This window comes from Sinocyclocheilus grahami, unplaced genomic scaffold (assembly GCF_001515645.1).
Source record: "Sinocyclocheilus grahami isolate Dianchi unplaced genomic scaffold, SAMN03320097.WGS_v1.1 scaffold148.1, whole genome shotgun sequence".
NCBI classification, from domain to species: Eukaryota; Metazoa; Chordata; class Actinopteri; order Cypriniformes; family Cyprinidae; genus Sinocyclocheilus; species Sinocyclocheilus grahami.
This window is the reverse complement of record NW_015505327.1, coordinates 701,749-723,881: the sequence shown is the minus strand read 5'-3', so window position 1 is coordinate 723,881 and position 22,133 is coordinate 701,749. Positions and strand designations below refer to the sequence as shown.

The 22,133-nt window shown below is 39.7% G+C and overlaps 1 protein-coding gene across 1 annotated transcript in view; it reads left to right on the top strand.

Annotated features, from left to right (window-relative positions):
- LOC107591945 (caspase recruitment domain family, member 14) overlaps positions 1–22,133 on the top strand; it is a 33,664-nt gene that overhangs the window by 9,297 nt on the left and 2,234 nt on the right. Inside the window, exons 8-19 of the mRNA XM_016281244.1 lie at positions 544–693; positions 1,523–1,654; positions 2,125–2,237; positions 3,993–4,042; positions 4,806–4,878; positions 4,974–5,190; positions 11,081–11,207; positions 15,159–15,396; positions 15,594–15,657; positions 16,371–16,485; positions 18,268–18,432; positions 21,174–21,292. Of these exons, the coding sequence (XP_016136730.1) occupies positions 544–693; positions 1,523–1,654; positions 2,125–2,237; positions 3,993–4,042; positions 4,806–4,878; positions 4,974–5,190; positions 11,081–11,207; positions 15,159–15,396; positions 15,594–15,657; positions 16,371–16,485; positions 18,268–18,432; positions 21,174–21,292 (1,563 nt within the window). The remainder of the gene's footprint in view (positions 1–543; positions 694–1,522; positions 1,655–2,124; positions 2,238–3,992; positions 4,043–4,805; positions 4,879–4,973; positions 5,191–11,080; positions 11,208–15,158; positions 15,397–15,593; positions 15,658–16,370; positions 16,486–18,267; positions 18,433–21,173; positions 21,293–22,133) is intronic.

Here is a 22,133-nt window from a genome sequence, read left to right as displayed (position 1 = left end):
TTTTGTATGTCTCCCTCATCTATCACACCAGATTCAACTCATCAGCTCATTAGTGGAGACTGCAAGACCTGAAGTGGGTGTGTCAGATATGGGGAGACATAAAATATGTGCAGTTCTGGGGGTACTTCATGGAGAGGTTTGAGAACTACTGCCCTAAGACATTTAGTGTTTAGATCTACAAACTGACAGTAAATGCATATATGGTTGAAATCTTTAAATCTTGGGATCAAAATTTAATTTAAATCTAGAAATAAACAGAAACTTTTAGTATTTCAAAAAATGCAAAAGACAAAACGGCAAAGAAAATAAATATTTCAGATTCTGCACTACTTCTTGATAAACCAAATAAGAGAATTTGTGACACTGAACCTGTTAACTCCATTTTTCAAAAGGTCAGATGTTTTTGTTTTCATTGTTGCACAAAAGATGCTTTCAGGCACATTCTTGCTGGAGAACATGCACCATCTGCTTTTCCACAAACACGTGGAGACCTAAAGTGGCAAATGAAAGCTTAATTACTGATACTGCTGATGTTTTTTTCAGGCGTATTTGTCCCGAGATGAGGCCCAGGCTCAGATTGCACGTAGTCTCGCAGAGAAGGATGTGCTAAGAGGCCAACTCATGGAGCTACAGGCGAGGGTTTTCGCCATGAAAGCCTGTAGCAAGCAAAGAGAAAGACGAGACAAATCCATGGTAACATTGACTTAAATTCAAGACCCAACATACTGTAATTTACCCCAATCATTCTTTAGAGCAGTTTTAAATATTGTGCTGTCAAATGCATCTGTAACCTAAACACAAGCACACATACATTTATTTTTAAAGGGGTCATGAACTGAGAAATCAAAGTTTCCTTGATCTTTTGACATATAAGAGGTCATTGTACTATAAAAACATCCTGTAAGTTTCAGAACTCAAAACTTTCTCGTTAGGCTAAAAACAGCTTAAATTGAAGCCAATCTGCCAAAATATTAGGTTGTGGAATGTGCCACTTTATGACGTAATAGTGTGGCTAAACACCGCCTCCGCAGAAGATCAACACCTGCTTCTAGATCACTGCCTGTTTAGCCCTGCCCACAGATTCGCGCATGTAGTGTAAATAACGAGAGAGGTAAAATTCCAGACCTCGTCAGTAAGAACTTGGTCCTTTGTTGTTTTATTACGTGGTCACTGTTGCTTTGTCTGATATTACTGTTCATTTGATATGTACTGAGTATTTATGCGTTTTTTACCTAAATCACAGCAGCATCTGTCTGTGAAGTATGTAGGCTGTCAAACATGCATAACTGTTAGTCAATCATACCAGTGGGTGTTTACTTCTGAGCCTACAATCCACCACACCTATTCAAACGGAGCGTTTCATTGAGGGGGGTCAAAACATGATAGAAAATAGCCTATTTTAAATTATGTTTTTTGATGTAAAAATCTTGATAACATTATAAGTGGACCTCAGATAACAGTACAAAATAATAAAAAAGAGGCAGTTCATGACCCCTTTAATATCATTTCTTTGAATATGTAGGACAGGAAGTTCAGTTGCGACATCAGCGGTTTGTGCAGTGAGTTCCCTCCTTCCAGCCCCCCCTCAAGAAGACAGCTGTGCCGCTCGAATGCAATTCTTCCTGAGAGTTTCAACTCGTTTGACGCCTGTGAGGTAATTTTTTTACTGTAAATGTTCTGCTAATCTAGTGAGAATTACTCTTTAGCCTCATGGAATTTAATAGAAAAGTCAACACTTGATCAAATGAATTTTTCTCTCCAGCTGATGAACAACCAATCAAAATCCATCTTTCATAGTGCTTAGTAGAAACAGAACTTTATTGTCCATTGGTGTGGATGCTAATATGGTTATTATTATAGTTATCATTCTTAGTGTGAATGGGCCTTTATGCTTAAAGTGCATCTGGGTCAATAAATGAGACAACTGTACATGCAGTGTTGGTAACAATAACTTGATAATGTGAAAATGCTTTCTGCATTTCTTCCATTCTCTGAAGGTTTCTCCTCCTTCCTTGTTTCCGTCTAATGTCTGTATGTAGTAAATATAGAATTTTCCTATTTTTATTTTTATTATTTTGTATTATTTATTTATTTATTTTTTGGGTGTGTATCAAACTTTTACAGTTCAATGATGAAGCAATCTGCAGTATCAGTTCCAATCAAGTGGAGCCCCCCTGTTCTGAATCCCTCCGCCGACGAGACTTTCCTTCCAGAAGTGACATGGAAGACATTTACACGTGAGCTGCTCATCTGCTCTGTTGCAGGGAACTGTAATGTCATTGTAAAGCCTGCAGTATGTGAAAATAGCAGTTTGGCTACATTCTTGAGTTACTGCTTTTAATTGACATTTTAAAGTGGTTAGTTAGTTAGTAGTTGCCCATTGATAATTATTACATAATTTTAATAATATAACTTAATAAATGTATAATCTAATTAAGGACCACGTTTACATCTGAATTGTAATACACACAGACCAAAATCCAAATCCAAAACCATTGCTATAAAATCCAAATTATTAAATTGTTTGGATTCAGTCGGATTTGCTGAATAAAATATCCTGTTTGCGTGTCACTGCATGTGGAATTTGTGTCAAGCCCAGATTTTTTCAGACTGTGTTGTAGGGTGATTTACACAGGCAATACCTGTAAATATGGACTCTAAAATAAACAGGCAATGCTTATAACCTGTTTTTGCTTCTGATGGGAAATAGCCCTGAGAGCACATTTTCTTTTGTAAAATCGGTAATACTTTCTATGAAGCCCATTTTTCGAACACATTATAAGGGTATTCTTAAGGCATTATAATGAATGCATAATGCGTTATAAAAAAATGTATAATATGTTGTTTCATCTCATTATCTCAAATAATTATAACAACAATTATAATACATTCTAAAACTGATTTGTGGTTATAACTTTTATGAGTATGATTATTTATAACGCAATAAACACCATGTTAAATCCACTTAATTTATAATGGATTATAAGTCTATAAGTCTCATATCTTGACATTATTTATTTTAGATCTGTACAAAATCTTATTATCTTACTGATATTACAATAAAATCAAATATGAAATATCTATGAAATATAATATCATAGAATCAGATGTGCCATATTACACATTCATCTGATCAGATATATGATCTTATGGCTGTTTAAGAAAAATATTATTTTTTATTATTGTTGTCATTGTTGTTATTATTCATAAGTGGTCTTTGTGTGCTTTATGTTAAGTAACAAGTTAACAATGGCAAGATATGAGATTTATAATTCATTATAACTATGGGAAATATAATCCATTGTAAGTTAAGTGGATTAATTGTGCTCATTGTGTATTATAAATCATCATACTCTTAAAAGATATAACCACAAATAAGTAAATATAATAATGTATTAAAATAAAATATTATAATGCATTGTTATGATTACTCATGAGATGATACAACATATAAGGTTTTTTAATAATATATTATGCATTCATTATAATGCCTTAAGAATACTCTTATAATAATGTGTTATAAAAACGGGCTTCATAGAAAGTGTTACCGTAAAATCTTAATTTTTTGTCTTCCAGAGTATAATTAGCTCATTCATTAGTGTTTCCTGTTTCCTTGTCTCTATGATACTAATTGCATTCCTAGTTGCATTGTCAAGTCAAGTCAAGTCACCTTTATTTATATAGCGCTTTTAACAATACAGATTGTGTCAAAGCAACTGTACAGCATTAATTAGGAAAATAATATGTATGTTGTATGTATATTGTATGTGCCCATGACTCACTATCATAAAACTAACTCATAAACCAACAGGTCAGTGTTTCCACATGTACATTCACCATGTGGTGGAGATAAAGATGTCATGTAGTAGGCCTATTTAAAAATAACTTTAGAATTCAGAGAAAGGAAGTTTGCAAATGTGTTAGCAAATGGAATTCTTTAGAGGACTTGAGTTTGAAATAATTAAAAAAAAACCTCTTTGTTCCATTTTCAGCAGTCAGGATTCTCTCAACTTTGACCATGATTATGTTTTAATTTCTACAGGTACTGTTACTTCTTTCTACATTTCATTGTGGTTACCTAAATAAGCTGAAATTTAATTTTGTCACAAATGTTTGTGCATTCAGTTACATGAAGTGCCCTAAGAAATATTTGGACACTTAAATCACGTAAAAAAATGTCAAACAAATTTATTTTTGAAGAAAGATAACTGGAGCACAATTTTCAGGAAAAACATTAATAGAAGTTTTAGGTACAATATTATTCATAAAATAATATTGTAACAATTTCTGCTTGTCAAACATTAGAAGAACATGTTCATAGCGTAGTTCATGTGATTAACAGCACCTCTGATGGAAAAGTGTTTCTCAAGCTTTTTTGACTTATGTACCCCAAAGTATGTACAGCTCAAGTACCCATTCATCAACAAACAAGAAATTTACTATTAAATATATTAAAATTTTTTCTTTATGATAAACTATAACAACATATTTCCGGTTGTGTTTACAATGTATCATTGTTGCCTAGTTCCCAAAACCCCACACATCATTCGGAAGATTTTATCCACAGATAATGCTCTTATTTAATCTCATTTAGCATTCTCTTTATTAGTAAAGTTAACAAATTATACATTTATTGTGCTATTCTGTCATCCACACAAATGTGTTTACATACATTATGCATGGCACATTATTTTGTTTTCAGTCCTTAAAAATTTTCAGTGTGCCATAAATGTTGAAATATATCCATGGCAATTAGAATGAATCACAATGGCATATTCACCCCTTTTTGATCTCTATTCTGATAGGAGATAGTTTTGATGAGTCAAAATCACCAGCGTCACTTCCCTGTTCTACTAGCAGAAGGAGCCCTAATGACAGGTAAAATAAAAACTGAAAGTAAAACACAATAATCACGTTTATTTATTTATTTAAAATGGTCATATTGCTAAACATGTTATTTTGTATAAATCTAGTGTCTCAAGATCATCAGCTCCGCCTTTCCTAATGCGCTCCAGACCTCAGGCCCTGCGTATCACTGGTCGCGTACTCACTGTGTTTTTCCAGGGAGAAATGATATTGAACGAAATACAGGTCATTGGGGGCAATAAGACCGGTGTGTTTGTGCATGATGTGACCGAAGGATCATCTGCTCATAACACTGGCGTCAGCCCTGGATCTCAGATACTTCAGGTTAGAATTTCTGGATTCTGAATTTTTGTTAGGAAAGATTTGGGGATTTCAGAATTTTGAAAACTTGCTTTCGTTTAACCCCTTAACTGTCACCCCCCCTCTTTTTTGAACATAGACGTGAAAGTGCATTATCCGAGTGCATTATCCGAACTTAAATTGTTATAATTAATGAACGCTTTGGCATACAGACCTAAGGTGTTTAAAGAAGACAATCAGCAGATTATTGTAGTATATGAAAGTATCAAAAAGTTAGAGGTTTAAATTTACTTTAAAGAAAATTCACTGTACAATTTTTTGTATTTTATATAAAATAAATATTTTTTTCATAACAGATTTTACTCTAAAATTGCTATAAAATTAAAGCCTTATGTCTAAATAAGTTATGTTCCAAATTTGAAGTTGATGTAAAAAAATTGAGGTTCCAGTGAGATTTTATTTAGTACGAACTAAATAAAATCTCACTGGAACCTCAATTTTTTTATATCAACTTCAAATTTGGAACATAACTGTTACGGATTGAACACCGGAAGCGTGCGGATCCATCTGCAAGGCTTTATTTACAAGAGACGTGGTCAAAAACAGGCATAGGTCAGACAATGGCAAACAGGTATATTGATGGCAAGGCAAGAGGAATAATCCAGGTACAAGGCAGTGATCAGAACACGGGGAAACAGACAAGGCAAGACAAAGAAAACAAGGAAAACAGGACACTTGGCTTGGTAATGCAGCTATCCCTAGATAAGTGATAAACGCAGAACAATACACGGCGATCTGAACAGGAACTGAGAGAGTGTTAAATAGAGTGTGTAATGGCTCTCAGTTGAGCGTGAGATATGTGATGGCTGTGTGATCAGTGAATTCAGCTGTGTAAGTGCAATGGATGATGGGAACTGTAGTCCGGAGTGACATGTGACAGTCTGTGTAGTGTGAGAGTCAACGAGACCCCAACGAACCTTATCCCAGACACACCCCCCCCCCCCCAAGGAGCGGCTTCCTGAAGCTCCCAACACAATACCATCCAGGAGGGTGGTGGAGCGGAGGCGGAACGGGGAGGGACGGTGGGCCAGGTCCATGTGGAAATGGAGAGACTGGGAACTGAAGCAAAGCCGGCAGAGCAGAGCACCAAGGTGGAGCAGACGGAGCAGGAGCCCACCAGGGCAGAGCAGACGGAGCAGAAGATCTCCATGGCGGAGCAGACGGAACAGGAGCCCACCCGGGGCGGAGCAGACGGAGCAGGAGCCCACCCTTTGCCTAACTCGGGGACATGAGCCCTTCCTAGGCGGAACTGAGGATCTGGAGCCCCTCCAGGGCGGTACTGGGGATCAGGATAGCGCTTACGTGGTGCTGGCACTGGAGGGTGCTCTGGAGGAGCAGGCACAGCAAAGCGCTTTCGAGGAGCTGGCACTGGAGTGAGTCTTGGGGCTGGAGCCGACACTGGAGATGGGGAAACAGGAGCCCTCCCTGGGCTTAACAGGGAATCAGGAGCCCTCCGTGGGCTTTACTTGGGAACAGGAGCCCTCCGTGGGCTATACTTGGGAACAGGAGTCCTCCCTGGTAGGGACTGGGACCTGGGGAAAACTGAGACACAAGAGACAGACAGAGCATATACGGTCTCATGGATGGGACAGACAGTTCTTTCACAAACGGCCTCCATAGCCGTGACAGGACGAGCAGAGAGTTCGCAAATGGCCTCTATAACCGTGACAGGATGGGCAGTGAGTTCACAGACGGCCTTCATAGCCGTGACAGGACGGGAAGTGAGTTCACAGACGGCCTTCATAGCCATGACAGGACGAGCAGAGTGTTCACAAACGGCCTCCATAGCCGTAACAGGGTAGGACGAGGATTCACAGATGGCTTCTTTAGCCGTGACAGGACAGGCAGAGATTTCTCCAGGTTCCAGTCCTTCACCAGCACCACGCCCTCCACCTAAGCCTCCACCCTCTTTCCTCTTTTCTGTCATCTACTGTTGTGGCGTGAGGTCACGCCTTCCGAGAGGGGGACCTAATGTCACGATTATGTTCAGTTTAGTTCAGTTTCTGTCATGTCTGTAATGAGCTCTCATTAGTTACCATGGTTTCTGATTAGTTCATCCTTGTCCAGCTGTTCCTGCTTATTTCCCTCATTTACCTTGTGTGTACTTATAGTCCTGATTCTGTACTATCCTTCATCAGTTATTAGCTTATGTTATGTGTTGTACCAGAATTCTCAGTAAAGTCTGTTTGGAATTATGCATCTTCGTTTGCTGTCCTCATTCTCCACCTTAGGCTTCCAGGCCTTCGATGTCACCCTGGTCTGCCGGCCTCTCTGCTCCGCCGGTTCCTCCACGTACCCTGGTTCCGCCTCCGTGGATCGGCTTCTGGGGGTCGCCCAGTCTTTTAGCCAAAGATCCTCCCTGGTTCTTCCCACCGTCGGCTCCACCATGGTGTTGGTCTCCTCCGAAATTCTCCAGGTTCCAGTCCTTCACCAGCACCACGCCCTCCACCTAAGCCTCCACCCTCTTTCCTCTTTTCTGTCATCTACTGTTGTGGCGTGAAGTCATGCCTTCCGAGAGGGGGAGCTAATGTCACGATTATGTTCAGTTTAGTTCAGTTTCTGTCATGTCTGTAATGAGCTCTCATTAGTTACCATGGTTTCTGATTAGTTCATCCTTGTCCAGCTGTTCCTGCTTATTTCCCTCATTTACCTTGTGTGTACTTATAGTCCTGATTCTGTACTATCCTTCATCAGTTATTAGCTTATGTTATGTGTTGTACCAAGTCAGAATTCTCAGTAAAGTCTGTTTGGAATTATGCATCTTCGTTTGCTGTCCTCATTCCTTGACGACCCATGACAGGTCCATACTTGGCCAAGGTCACTTAGGAAAGCCGCTGGATCCTCGTGTGGCCGTGTATTCTGTTACGGATTGAACACCGGAAGCATGCGGATCCATCTGCAAGGCTTTATTTACAAGAGACGTGGTCAAAAACAGGCATAGGTCAGACAATGGCAAACAGGTATATTGATGGCAAGGCAAGAGGGATAATCCAGGTACAAGGCAAAGATCCAGGCAGGGGCGAACAGTATCCAATTGTGCGAGACTCGAGGGATAATCCAGGTATACAGGCAGTGATCAGAACACGGGGAAACAGACAAGGCAAGACAAAGAAAACAAGGAAAACAGGACGCTAGGCTCGGTAATGCAGCTATCGCTAGATGAGTGATAAACACAGAACAATACACGGCAATCTGAACAGGAACTGAGAGAGTGTTAAATAGAGTGTGTAATGGCTCTCAGGTGAGCGTGAGATATGTGAGGCTGTGTGATCAGTGAATTCAGCTGTGTAAGTGCAATGGATGATGAGAATTGTAGTCCGGAGTGACATGTAACAGTCTGTGTAGTGTGAGAGTCAATGTAATGGTAGAATGACCTCTAGTGGCAATCGGCCGGAAGGCCATGGACCGGATTCGTGACAATAACTTATTTAGACATAAGGCTTTAATTTTATAGCAATTTTAGAGTAAAACCTGTTATGAAAAAAATATTTATTTTATATAAAAGAAAAAAAAATTGTACAGTGAATATGCCACAAACAGCCACCTGGTGACACCCAAACTCCATTGAAATTTTTTTAATGCGTTTTTCTGTCACAAATGTCTAAATTTCATCTGTCAATATTACTTCTATCACTAAATAACCACCAAATAGGGAATCTTGAGACGCAGACCTTTCCAACGATACAGGTGCATCTCAATAAATTAGAATGTTGTGGAAAAGTTCATTTATTTCAGTAATTCAACTCAAATTGTGAAACTCGTGTATTAAATAAATTCTATGCACACAGACTGAAGTAGTCTTTGGTTCTTTTAATTGGGATGATTTTGATCTCAACAAATTAGAATACTTCATAAGACCAATAAAAAAACATTTTTAGTGAATTGTTGGCCTTCTGGAAAGTATGTTAATTTACTGTACATGTACTCAATACTTGGTTGGTCAGGTCAGGCGAGTTTGCAGGCCAATCAAGCACAGTAACACCATGGTCATTGAACCAGCTTTTGGTGCTTTTGGCAGTGTGGGCAGGTGCCAAGTCCTGCTGGAAAATGAAATCAGCATCTCCATAAAGCTTGTCAGCAAAAGGAAGCATGAAGTGCTCTAAAATTTCCTGGTAGATGGCTGTGTTGACTGAGGACTTCAGAAAACACAGTGCAATGCAGATGCAGATGACCTGAAGGCCGCTATCAAAGCAACCTGGGCTTCCATACCACCTCAGCAGTGCCACAGGCTGATTGTCTCCATGCCACGCCGCACTGATGCAGTAAGTCATGCAAAAGGAGGTCCAACCAAGTATTGAGTACATGTACAGTAAATGAACATACTTTCCAGAAGGCCAACAATTCACTAAAAATGTTTTTTTTTATTGGTCTTATGAAGTATTCTAATTTGTTGAGGGTTTTTGTTAAATGTGAGCCAAAATCATCCCAATTAAAAGAACCAAAAACTTAAACTACTTCAGTCTGTGTGCATTGAATTTATTTAATACACAAGTTTCACAATTTGAGTTGAATTACTGAAATAAATTAACTTTTCCACGACATTCTAATTTATTGAGATGCACCTGTATGTATTTTGTCAAGATTATAAAAAGTTTTGATTGAAGGCAATATCCGATTTCAAAATGGTTTTCACAGGATTAATTTAGCGTTTTAAAGCTTTCAAATGATATCTAATTTAGGGTGATTACTATAATATTTGATAGGGTAAAAAGGCAATAAAATATGTAATGGCTGTGGGCCCACCACCATTAGTTAGTCTTAAGAGCTAAAATGCCCTTTATCATCCATAACTTTTTCAAAAACCAGTCTAACTTGAATAGTAAAGAAATTCCTCTGAAAAACAAAGTGGTAAGAGACATGAAGTGAATTCAATTCCTCCTGATTATTTCACAGATAAGACAGAAAATGAAAAACTGTCTTTGAATTTTTTTCTTAAAATAGAGAAAGATAACCAGTGTTGGGGAAAGTTACTTAAAAAAAATAATGAATTACAATATTGCGTTACTCCCTAAAAAAGTAACTAATTACATAGTTACTTTTTATGGAAAGTAATGTGTTAGTTTCGCGTTACTTTTTAAATATGAGCAGGACTTGATTGCTTTTAATATAAGAAGTTCTATTTATAGTAAATGTAAAAGCCCTTTCACACCAAAAAGTGTAATGAATAAACCTCTGGCTTTATTCACAAGTAAATTCAAGTCTGTACAGTAGAACGCAGGAGAAGAAACACTCTTCAGCAATAAAAAAACAATGAAGCACAATTGATAGTTTATCTAAAGTCAGTTTTGCTTATTAGTATGGTTGAACTGGATCATCAAAGGTCAGCAGCAAAGACATTGGTTAATAAAATGCGATTAGATACATTTGTGTTATTTAACATATTTAATTATTGCAGGTTTGCTCATATTCTGAGTTTGCATTTCACTGTTTTAATTCATTTTGATGAATACTAAATTTGTTTTTTGAGAGTGGGATAAATTAATGTACATTCATATTTAGTCTAGAACTACGGTAACATCATGTTCACACAGTGCACACAACTCCTTTGCACTTCCGATTTCTCCCAATATGGGGACAGGAGACTTGTCAGCCAATAAATGGGAAAACAAAGTAACTGGCATTACTTTTTTGAAAAAGTAACTCAGATATTTTCTTGTAAATTAAAAAAGTAATGCGTTACTTTACTATTTACTTGAAAAAGTAATCTGATTACATAACTTGCGTTACTTGTAATGCGTTCACCCCAACACTGAAGATAACAGAAATAATTTTTATCCCTAGAGGGACATTCAGGAATTCCAGCAGCAGTTAAATGGTGTGGGAACTAATCAAAACCAAAATTGTCTATTTGTAGCTGAAATATGAGCGGGAGCAGAGAGCTGTACGAATGGTTCTAGAAGACACCACTATGGAAGAGGCCCTGTGGGCTCTGGGGCAAGTCCAGGGACCATGCCACATTACACTGAGACCCAGCCAAGATGGTAAGAGCAAAGAACCACAATCGAACATTCAAACACACTACATGTTAAAGGGGTAATATAATGCGATTAAAATTTTTCCTTTCTCTTTGGAGTGTTACAAGCTCTTGGTGCATAAAAAAGATCTGTAAAGTTGCAAAGACTAAAGTCTCAAATCCAAAGAGATATTCTTTATAAAAGTTAAGAGTCAACCACGCCTACCAAAAACGGCTCATTCTAACACGCTCCCACATGTCTACGTCACGATGTGGGAAGATTTGCATAACACTGCCCAAATGTTCACGCAAAGAAATAAGGTGTAACTTTGACTCTCGCTGTAGTATTGTTGCTGCCGCTGCCGCTGCCGCTGCCGCCATGTTGTGGAGACGCTGTGTGTTTCATTATGAAAGCGAAACTACTTTGTTTGGCCTTCCAAAAGAGGCCACAACTAGAAATCAGTGGTTAAGTTGTATTTACAACAGTTTTCCGGAACAGTTCAACCTAAATATTCAGATGTGTGCAGTGCATTTTATGGAGGACGAGGACTGTTTCCAATGAGAGTAGCCTACATTGCCGGTGTCTGTTTCTATAAAGTGGGGCAATTCCAACTTTGCAAGGACAGTCTGGCGCTTCTGACTCACAGCCTGTAAGTACGTTTTCATATTTAAAGAATTTGCCACTGACGATTCAAATGTGAGTTTTGAGCTGTGTAGAGTAGCGCTTGTTGTTTGTCGTTTCTCCGATCATAAATGCAGACATGGTTTTATGTTTATGCAGCGCGATACACAACGCAATGCGTAGAAAGACAGTATAAGTCATTATAATCAGTAATTATGGCCCCACTGGATGCAACAAATGCCTCGTTTATAATTGGTTTTACTGGTTTTGTCTTGTCGCGCCAGGATACGGCATCACGATATTGTGACATAACATTTCCGTCACACGCTTGAGGTATTCGGCCAATCACAACACACTGGATAGCTGGCCAATCAGAGCACACCTCGCTTTTCAGACCGATGAGCTTTGTAAAAATCGACGCGTTTCAGAAAGGCGGGGCACAGAGGAGAAATAATAATGTACATTATGTGGAAAATAATGTGTTTTTTTAACCTTAAACTGCATAAACACATTGCATCTTCTTTTTTTTTAGCAACATATGACCCCTTTAAAACTCAAGTGATGTATATTTAAGGCGACCCCTTATGTATAAATTAGAGTAGAGCATGGGTTTGAGAAGTAAAGTCATGGATTTGATTCCCAAGGAATGCATAAACTGATGAAATGTATACCTTGAATGCAGTGTACAGTAAGTGGCTTTGGATAAAGTTCGGCCAAATGCATATATGTAAATGATTGTGATATATGTTTTTTTACACTGATAGACTATTTATTCATAATCACTCAATGGTGCCATTTCAACAATTAAAAATTATATATATTTTTTAAAGTTTGATTATTAATTGATTCCCCGCACCTGTCTGTCCCTCGATTATACAGTCCTTATAAGCCCCAGTCTGTTCAGTTTGTATTTGTCGGTTCTACTTGTTTCTACCTGTGTTAACCCAGCTCCTATTGTGGATTATCCCGTGCTTTCGTCATTAAAGACTGTGACTGCTACTCCGTGTCTCCTACGTTCTTCCCTCAGCAGCATAACATGACAGAAGAACTGACCAAATACAGTTACCTCCGTGTGTTCCCTCCGTTTTGTTTCCTGTTTTCACCCAGTGTCTTTTTTCCCCCATTGTGTACCCTCATGGATGCCCTCCTTTGCCCGGAATATCTCCTCCTCCTGCTGGAGCAGGGGGAGAGATCGCTCGAGGACCATACGAGACTGTTCCGGCTCTTAGCATAAACCACCAGCTACCCAGACGACGCGCTCTGTGCGTTTTATGACGCCAGTTTAAACATCGCTTGCAGAGCGCCGTCATCCGAGGATGGTCCTGGAGCGGATTTCACCACATTTGTGGAGTGATACTGGCGAGAAACGGATCTCCGCTCACCTTCAGTTCCAAGGAGAATCTCGCCAGTACCACTGCCGACCCAGAGTCCAGCCCACCATCTCCCTGCGATGCAGAGCATCAGCCCGAGCCCACCGTTGACGGAGAGCCATTTACCGCCAGTGATCAGCGAGCCAGCGCAAAGCCAAGTGACTGAGCAGAGGATCGCCCCGGACTTAGAGCTGAACCCGTCAGACCAGGTGCGAGAGCCGGCGACAATGCCCGTCACGAGGGAGAAAGCCGCGGACGGGGTGAGCGTGGAGAGGAGCTCCGCCCCCTGCACCACGGCTGAGGGTGAGCTGAGTATGGCGCAGCGAATGTGCCACACCGAAGAGGAGAGGGCTCCGGTCCCCGAATCCAGTCCAGAGCGCCCTCCAGTGTCCGCTCCTCCAGAGCGCCATCCTGTTCCCGTGTTCAGCCTAGAGGGGGCTCCCGATCCAGAGTTTAGCCCTGAATGCCCAGAGGCTCACAAATGCCAACCCTCCCACCCGCACCTGCCTCCTCCACCGCTGTCGTCTGGCAGCCCCTCTGCTCGCCCTCAGCCCACCATCATTACGGTGCGTGCTCCACGGGTCTGCCATCCTCCAGTGTCGCCTTGACTGGAGAATCCCTCACCTCCGCCTTCAGCCTCCGAGGCCCGGACTCCGCCTTGGCCCATAGACCCAGCGGCTCCACCTTGGTTCCTAGCTCCCTCGCCTCCACCGTCACCTGCCGATCCACCAGCTCCACCGGGCTCCCTCGTCCCTCCGGCTCCGCCTTGGTCGGGCATCGACCCGCCATCGCCTCAGGACTCCGCTCCTCCGGCTGCACCTCGTTGCTCCGTCCCACCGGCTCTATTGGGCTCCTTCCTCCCGCCAGCTCCACCTTGGTTCTCAGTTGCTCTGGCTCTGCCGCGGATCTCCGGATCTCCGCCTCCGCCTTGGTCGCCAGAGCCCTCGGTTCCACCCTGGCCCCCGGGTCCTCGGCATCCCACTGGCTTGTTGGCTCTCCGTCTACGCCTAGGGCTCCTCCACCACCTGCTCCGCCGCCATTGGTCGGCCCTCTGGAGTCGGCGGCCATTCCTTCTCCATGGCTCCTCCCTCCGTCGTCTCCACCGTGGGTCGCCCTCATGGCTGTGGCCTGGATCCTGCTTGGCTCATCCTGCTCTGGGCCCCTCCCGTCTCCTCCCTGGCTCCTCCATCCTTCGTCGCCTCCCTGGTCTCTGTCTACCGGCCCCCTCCTGGGTGTCCATCCTCCACCCGAGCCTCCTCCCAAGCTCCCACCTATGCCTCCCTCTGTTGTTGCCTACAGTGCGAGGACGCACCTTCCGGGAGGGGGCGAAATGTCAGGATTGGACATGTTTTGTCATGTGTTTCAGTTCCTGTTTTGCCTTATTTGGTATTGTACCTGTCCTTGTTTAGTTTGATTATTAATTGATTCCCCGCACATGTCTGTCCCTCGTTATCCAGTCGTTATAAGCCCCAGTCTGTTCAGTTTGTATTTGTCGGTTCTACTTGTTTCTACGTGTGTTTGCCCAGCTCCTATTGTGGATTATCCCGTGTTTTCGTCATTAAAGACTGTGAATGCTACTCCGTGCCTCCTACGTTCTTCCCGCAGCAACGTAAAGTGACAGATACAGAGATGCAGTCACCTCATGACTCTAGAGAAGCTTTTTTAGAGCAGTTGTTATTGCTATTCAATGTAACAGCTGTCAGATGTCAAAACTCAAGCTTTTATGACATTTTATGAAGACTGAGATTCTTGAAATATAGGTGAACAGTGCAATAATTGTATGCTATAATGATTAAATTAGAAAATGTTTCAATTTATTTCATCTGGTTGAGTTGACACGGAATGGCCCAACAGTTTAGCAGTAAACACACACTGTTCTGACAGATGGAACCTTTCCCTAGTTGTTCATTAATTGAACCAAAACACTTTGTAATGTTTAATTTTTAATGATTAATGTAAATTGTTATTTCCATTGATTTCCTCCTAGCCTATGAGAACCTGCTACAGCAGCTAAAGAATGGTGAGGTGATGTCGGGTGATTCCTTCTACATCCGTGTAAACATGACAATGCAGGAGGATGTCGCTGGAACTCTCGCAGTCAAGTGTAACGACATTGTCCATGTGACAGACACTCACCATTCCATTGATGGCTCCTGGTGGGCCAGTCACGTGCACCCTTGTCACTTGGAAGACCTGAAGAGTGGTACCCTGCCCAACTACTACAGGTACACAACAACATTATTTCTCAAAATACTTTTTATTATTAGAAAAGCTGACATCGTGGCATGTTTTGTTTTTTACATTATACAGTGAATGTAAAATGTTCTTGTTTGTAGTTCCTAAGATTTAAAAGAAAAGCACTTGTTTTTCTATTATGCTTTTGTGTAATAAATGCATCTATAAGTGTTAACTCATTTTTCAGAGCACAGAGGCTCTTAATCAGGGCTCTAGAGGATATGACCTATCCTCGCAAAGCACAAAGAAAGGTGAGAGTCCATCAGTAAATTCACACACATTATTTTAGCCATCACAGAAATGATTTCTCTTTTTATTCAACTTTCTACATAATTATGATTTATGAACTATATAGTAATATAGCAATAAAGCTTACAGACAATTTTGCTTAGTGTTAAAACAATTACACATGAATGCAATAGAGTGCTGCACAATGCTTAATACAGTGATTTAAAACTTAACTATAAAACGATTGTCTTAGCTGGCCTGTTGACATGACAAGTTAAAAGATTAGTCATAATGTATGTCATAGGTTAGTCATAGTGTTAGTCATAGTGCATGTTTTAGATGAAATAGTTGTGAAATATCTAACAAATTCTTGTCTAGCTTTGTATCGAATTATGGAAATGTTCGCCAAAATATTGAACTATGTGTATGGTATGAGGTCCTTTGGTGAGTGAATAATGATGCATAACTTAGAACTCTGAAACTAGTAGTAGACAGAAAACAGTCAAACTAATTAAAGAAAAATGAATCATGCAATGGTTATCTTGTCAGTATGGGGACAACCTGTCCTCTATTGTTCTGTCTCTAGAAGATTAATGAGTTAGAGAGACAGAGATGTACAAAATTATTGTAGACTCGCAATGTTAGATTCTTTTGAGATGTGCCATGAAAAAGCACTTTTAGCACAGCTTGGTAGAGTCGGTTACATTAGTCCTCAGTACCTGTTTTATATCCACAGGAGAAAACCTTATCTCATGAGAAGCAGAGAACGGCAAGGATCGTCATCACTGGTCAGCAAAGCAGAAACCCACTGTGGGTCAGTGTGGAGGACAACAACACCACAGCACAGGACAGTTAGTACAAGACAAACACCATTTAGCTGTTTTACTCATAACTAGACATGGGAAATGTAAGAAAATGAACAATTCCAATTCCTGTTCTGATTCCAGTTCTCCAATTCCAGTTCTATTAACTATTCTTTTAGTATTTTGAGAAGGAAATTGCTGGAAGAGTGAGATTATTTCAATATTTAAAGGGGTCATATGATGCGATTTCAATTTTTCCTTTCTCTTTGGAGTGTTACAAGCTCTTGGTGCATAAAGAAGATCTGTAAAGTTGCAAAGACTAAAGTCTCAAATCCAAAGAGATATTCTTTATAAAAGTTCAGAGTCAGCCACACCTACCTAAAACGGCTCGTTCTAACACGCGTGGGAAGATTTGCATAACACCGGCCAAATGTTCAAGCAAAGAAAGAAGGCGTAACTTTTATTCTCACTGTATTATTGTTGACGCTGCAGCCATGTCGTGAAGACGCTGTGTGCTTCGTTGTGAAAGCGAAACTACTTTGTTTGGTCTTCCAAAAGAGGACGATATCCGCTTCGTCATGCCTAGAGCTGATCTGTGCTGGTGGCTGAGGGAATACATCAACTTTCACCGTGGACGAAGCGGAGTCCAGCCCGGGGTCATCACATGTGGTTGCCGCTCATTCGTCGGATCCTCCGGGTGCGCCGTCCTCGACCCCGCCGCCTCAGCTCACGCTAGCCCGGCCTCCGCTCACTCTAGCCCGGCCTCAGCTCACTCTATCCCGGCCTCCGCGCACGCTAAACTGGGGCTTCCCCTCATGCTAGGCCGCTGTGTTGTTCGTTGTGAAAGCGAAACTAATTTGTTTGGTCTTCCAAAAGAGGACACGACTACAAATCAGTGGTTAAGTTGTATTTATTACAACACTGTTCCAGAACAGTTTAACCCAAATATCCAGATGTGTGCAGCACATTTTATGGAGGACTGTTTACTGATCCTGGGAGAGTAACGTTAGACTACAATGCCAGCAGTTCTGACGCTTGAGGTATTCGGCCAATCACAATGCATTGGATAGCTGGCCAATCACAGCACACCTCGCTTTTTCAGACCGATGAGCTTTGTAAAAATCGACGCGTTTCAAAAAGGTGGGGCATAGAGGAGAAACAATAATGTACAGTATGTGGAAATTAATGTGTTTTTTTTTTTACTTTAAACCGCATAAACACATTTCATTACACCAAATACACAAAATAATGTTCTTTTTAGCAGCATCATATTACCCCTTTAAAGAAATCCAAATAGTTCTTGGAAAAGGTTTTCACATAACTTTTCATAGACATTTTGGAGGCTGCATAAATGCAACACTAAACCAACAATTTGGTAACATATTTCATTAAAATAGTACTGACAACACTTATAACTACACATTGTCATATAAACAACTAGTCAGTAACTACACTGATTTAAGTCTCACAAAGCTGAAGTTAAACCTAACACAGGACGTCACAGTAATCAGTATGTGTTTGCTTCACTAAAATAGGTGGCTTATTGTAATCATTCATTTGGAATGTATTATACTGTTGAAGTAGAATTGTTGTGGTGAAGAGTAGTGCAGGAAACACTGTCAGAATACTTTAGTAATGAACCAGTTCTGAATAAGAACAGATTCTTGTTTCCCAACCCTAGTCATAACTTTGAACTTTAAATACAAGCTGTTGTGTGTGAGAGAGAAATGGTACTAATTTTGATCTTTCATTTGAACTTTCGAGGTAATCAGTGTCAGGCCAAATTCTGGTTTAGACCTTAAGTGTCAAGTAAATCTTTCTCTCCTGTAGGTGATGGCTGTGTGCCCAGCAGATGTGTGACCCTAATGCCCTACACCCTGGTCTCACCTCGTTTCCCACCCATCTGCCGACCAGTCCTCCTCCTTCCCACGTTGCTTGGCCGTGTCTTGCACAAAAGGTTGGCAGAACAGGATGGTTTTCAGATCTGTGAGCCAGGTAAAAACAAATTTTTTCACAAGTTTATCAACAAAAGACATTAATTTAATCAAAGTGTTTTCAACAAAGAGGGGAAAAAAGTAAATAATGGTACAATAGAGAAAACTCTCTTATTACAGTAAGAAATTCAGGCTTGAGTCCTAGTATCAACAGAGATTTCTTCCTCTTTAAATGTTGACAGGAGACAAAAATCATTAGTATCAGTATTTTAAGCCTTAAAATAATTTTTGGAATCTAATTAATTAATCCAGATAACATGTAATCAGTTACTACACTGTGCTGCGAACAATATAGTCAAAATGCTTAGCCATTTTGTCAATAGTGTATTTTGTCAGTATTTCCTGTTGGCTATGGTTTTGATGACAATGATTGAAAATGAGCAAGATTGAACAATGATTGAAAATGAGCAAGGCTGCGCTTTTTTCTTTATGGTGTAGCCTTTATCAGTTTCAACTGTACAAAGTTATATAATACTGCATTGGATATTGATTGTATGGTACTTGACAGGATTCACATACGCTTTTATTGTTAATATGTCAACAAATTACAGCACAATGTCATAAATGTGATCAAGAAAAGAAAAATAAAATTTTACAGCACAAAGTGGGGGGGGAAAATGTAAAAGGAAAACACATGAAACAGCCCAGAACTGTACACACTGTATGGGGAATTACTGTGCAGTCTTTCTCCTTCATTAGTGAAAGTCAAAATTTACTTGAGAGTCATTCGTTAATTTAGGACACATTCACAAAAAAATTCTTAATAGAAATGTATAGAAAATATGCTTGACAGATTAGGAGAGCTGGTTCAACCAATTTGAATGTGATGATTTACAGGGGCGTAGATTACGCGGGGGACATGTCCCCCCCCACTTTTAATATCTTAATATCTTAATATTTTAATATCTTCGGGCAAGTGTGTTCGCATAGAGCAGGGCTGTCCAAACTCGGTCCTGGAGGGCCGGTGTCCTGCAGAGTTTAGCTCCAGCCCTAATTAAACACACCTGAACCAGCTAATCAAGCTCTTACTAGGCATAGAAACTTCCAGTCAGGTGTGTTGAAGCAAGTTGGAGCTAAACTGTGCAGGACACCGGCCCTCCAGGACCGAGTTTGGACAGCCCTGGCAAAGAGGTTTTCAAGAGCCGGTGTGAATAAATATAGATTTAAATTCAAAGAGACAGGATAGTCTGTGCATGATCTGATGTTTTATTCGGACCCAGAATAAGGTGAGATGAACATCGCGGCGCGCTAAACACTCCGTGCTGTGTATGTTTCATTCATACTCGAAGCCGGAGGCGCTCTCGCGCAGAAAGTCGTATGAGGAAATTCCTAATATGGACAAAAGTGTCCAGCTATCACTGTATGAAAACAGTTGTTTTCACAAAAAAACAGAAATGTTTGGAAACATGAAGACATTAAACATACGATTGCGACAATATATGGTTTATTTGTGTTTGTCAAGTCATCTCCAGGTAATAAATAAAGTATATGAACAATGCAGTGCTAATTGACAATCCATTTATTACAGTATAGAAACTATTCTGCCTTATTATGTGATAAAAAAGTGTTTGTAATATATAAACAAATGATTATTATTGGTTATTGTCCAGCAGTTATCTGATTTCTAAGCCAATTAAAAGCTAGAAATTAGAGAAAAATTAAAGTTGCCTATACACTACCAGTCAAAAGTGTTTGAACAGTAAGATTTTTAAAGAAGTCTCTTCTGTTCACCAAGCCTGCATTTATTTGATCCAAAGTATAGCAAAACAGTAAAATTTTGAAATAGTTTTACTAGGCTATTTAAAATAACTGTTTTCTATTTGAATATATTTTAAAATGTAATTTATTGTCATTTCAAAGCTACATTTTTAGCATCATTACTCCAGTCACACGATCCTTCAGAAATCATTCTGATATTCTGATTTGAGCTTAATAAACATTTATTATTATTATTATGTTGAAAACAGCTGAGTAGAATTTTTTCAGGTTTCTTTGATGAATAGAAAGTTCAGAAGAGCCGCATTTATCTGAAATAGAAATCTTTTGTAACATTATAAATGTCTTTATCATCCTTTCATCCTTTATCATCCTTGCTAAATAAAAGTGTTAATTTCTATAATTTATTTTCCAAAAAATAAAAATTATACTGACTCTAAGCTTTTGAATGGTATAGTGGATAATGTTACAAAAGCTTTTTATTTCAGATAAATGCTGATCTTTGGATCCTTCTATTCATCAAAGAATCCTGAAAAAATGTACTCAACTGTTTTGAATATTGATAATAATAATAATAATAATAATAATAATAATTTAAAAAGTTTTCTTGAGCAGCAAATCAGCATATTAGAATGATTTCTGAAGGATTATGTGGCACTGAAGACTGGAGTAATGATGCTGAAAATTCAGCTTTGATCACAGCAATCATTTTAAAATATATTCAAATAGAAAGCAGTTATTTTAAATAGTAAAAATATTTCACAACATTACTGGTTAGGCTATTCAGTGTATACAGGTGACTTGATGATGTGAACGTTGAAGAAGTAGTTTTCAGAATTTAAATTGTGATCTGAGAAATATACCAAAGTGACCCTTTGATACATGTATACATGGCCATCTGTGATAGTTTCTTTTTGTCTGACTTCAGTTTTCCCTCTGTATAGTCTTATTCATCTGCTTTGGTCTCTGGCTGCTTCCTCCTTTCCTCACTTCTGTCATCTCTTCCTCTCATCTCTCTTATTTTAGAGCTGCTGATGGCAAGTGAGCATGCCATTCAAATGCAGAAGGGGGAGATTCTTGAAGAGTGTGACTCGAAAACACACCTTTGCTATACGTTGCAGGGAGTGGAGAAGATCATGAAGCGGGTGTGTCATAAAACATTGCTATCATATTACTAATGGCCTGATATAGCAATTGTGTTCAGTACATTGGAATAAAAGATTAGAGATGAGTGGTTTTACAGTAATAAAACACAATAATAGGAATTACAATAATCATCACATGAGAACTTATAAAGCCTAAAATGCTTTGTAAAAATTAAGGTCAGAGTTGAAACTTGATTTTAATATAGAAATGTAATGTATGAGAAAGTGTATAAAATACATGTTTCTAATTTAGATGGATAGATTTATGGACAGATAGATAGATAGACAAATAGACGGCATAAAAGTCTGTGTCCACCCAAAAATGAAAATTTGCATCTGTTTATCTGCTTACCCCCAGGGCATCCAAGATGTAGGTGACTTTGTTTCTTCAGTAGAACACAAACGGAGATTTTTATCTCAAACCGTTGCAGTCTGTCAGTCGTATAATGTAAGTGGATGGGAATCACGACTTTGAGAGTCGTAAAACATACACAAACAAAACCAAATTAAACCCTGCGGATCGTGACGATACATTGATGTGTAAAGACACAAAACGATCGGTCTGTGCAAGAAACTGAACATTATTTATATCGTTTTTTACCTCTGATTTTCACCACAATGTCTGAACTGTCCTGAGCGCGTTCGCGTCTTCTTCTTCAGCCTGCGTGTGAGACCTATCTCTCAAATGGACCATTGACACTCTATCTACAATCTCAATTAGGAGTGTCAATGGTCCATTTGAGAGATAGGTCTCATGCACAGGCTGAAGAAGAAGACGCGAACGCGCTCAGGACAGTTCAGACATTGTGGTGAAAATCAGAGGTAAAAAACGATATAAATA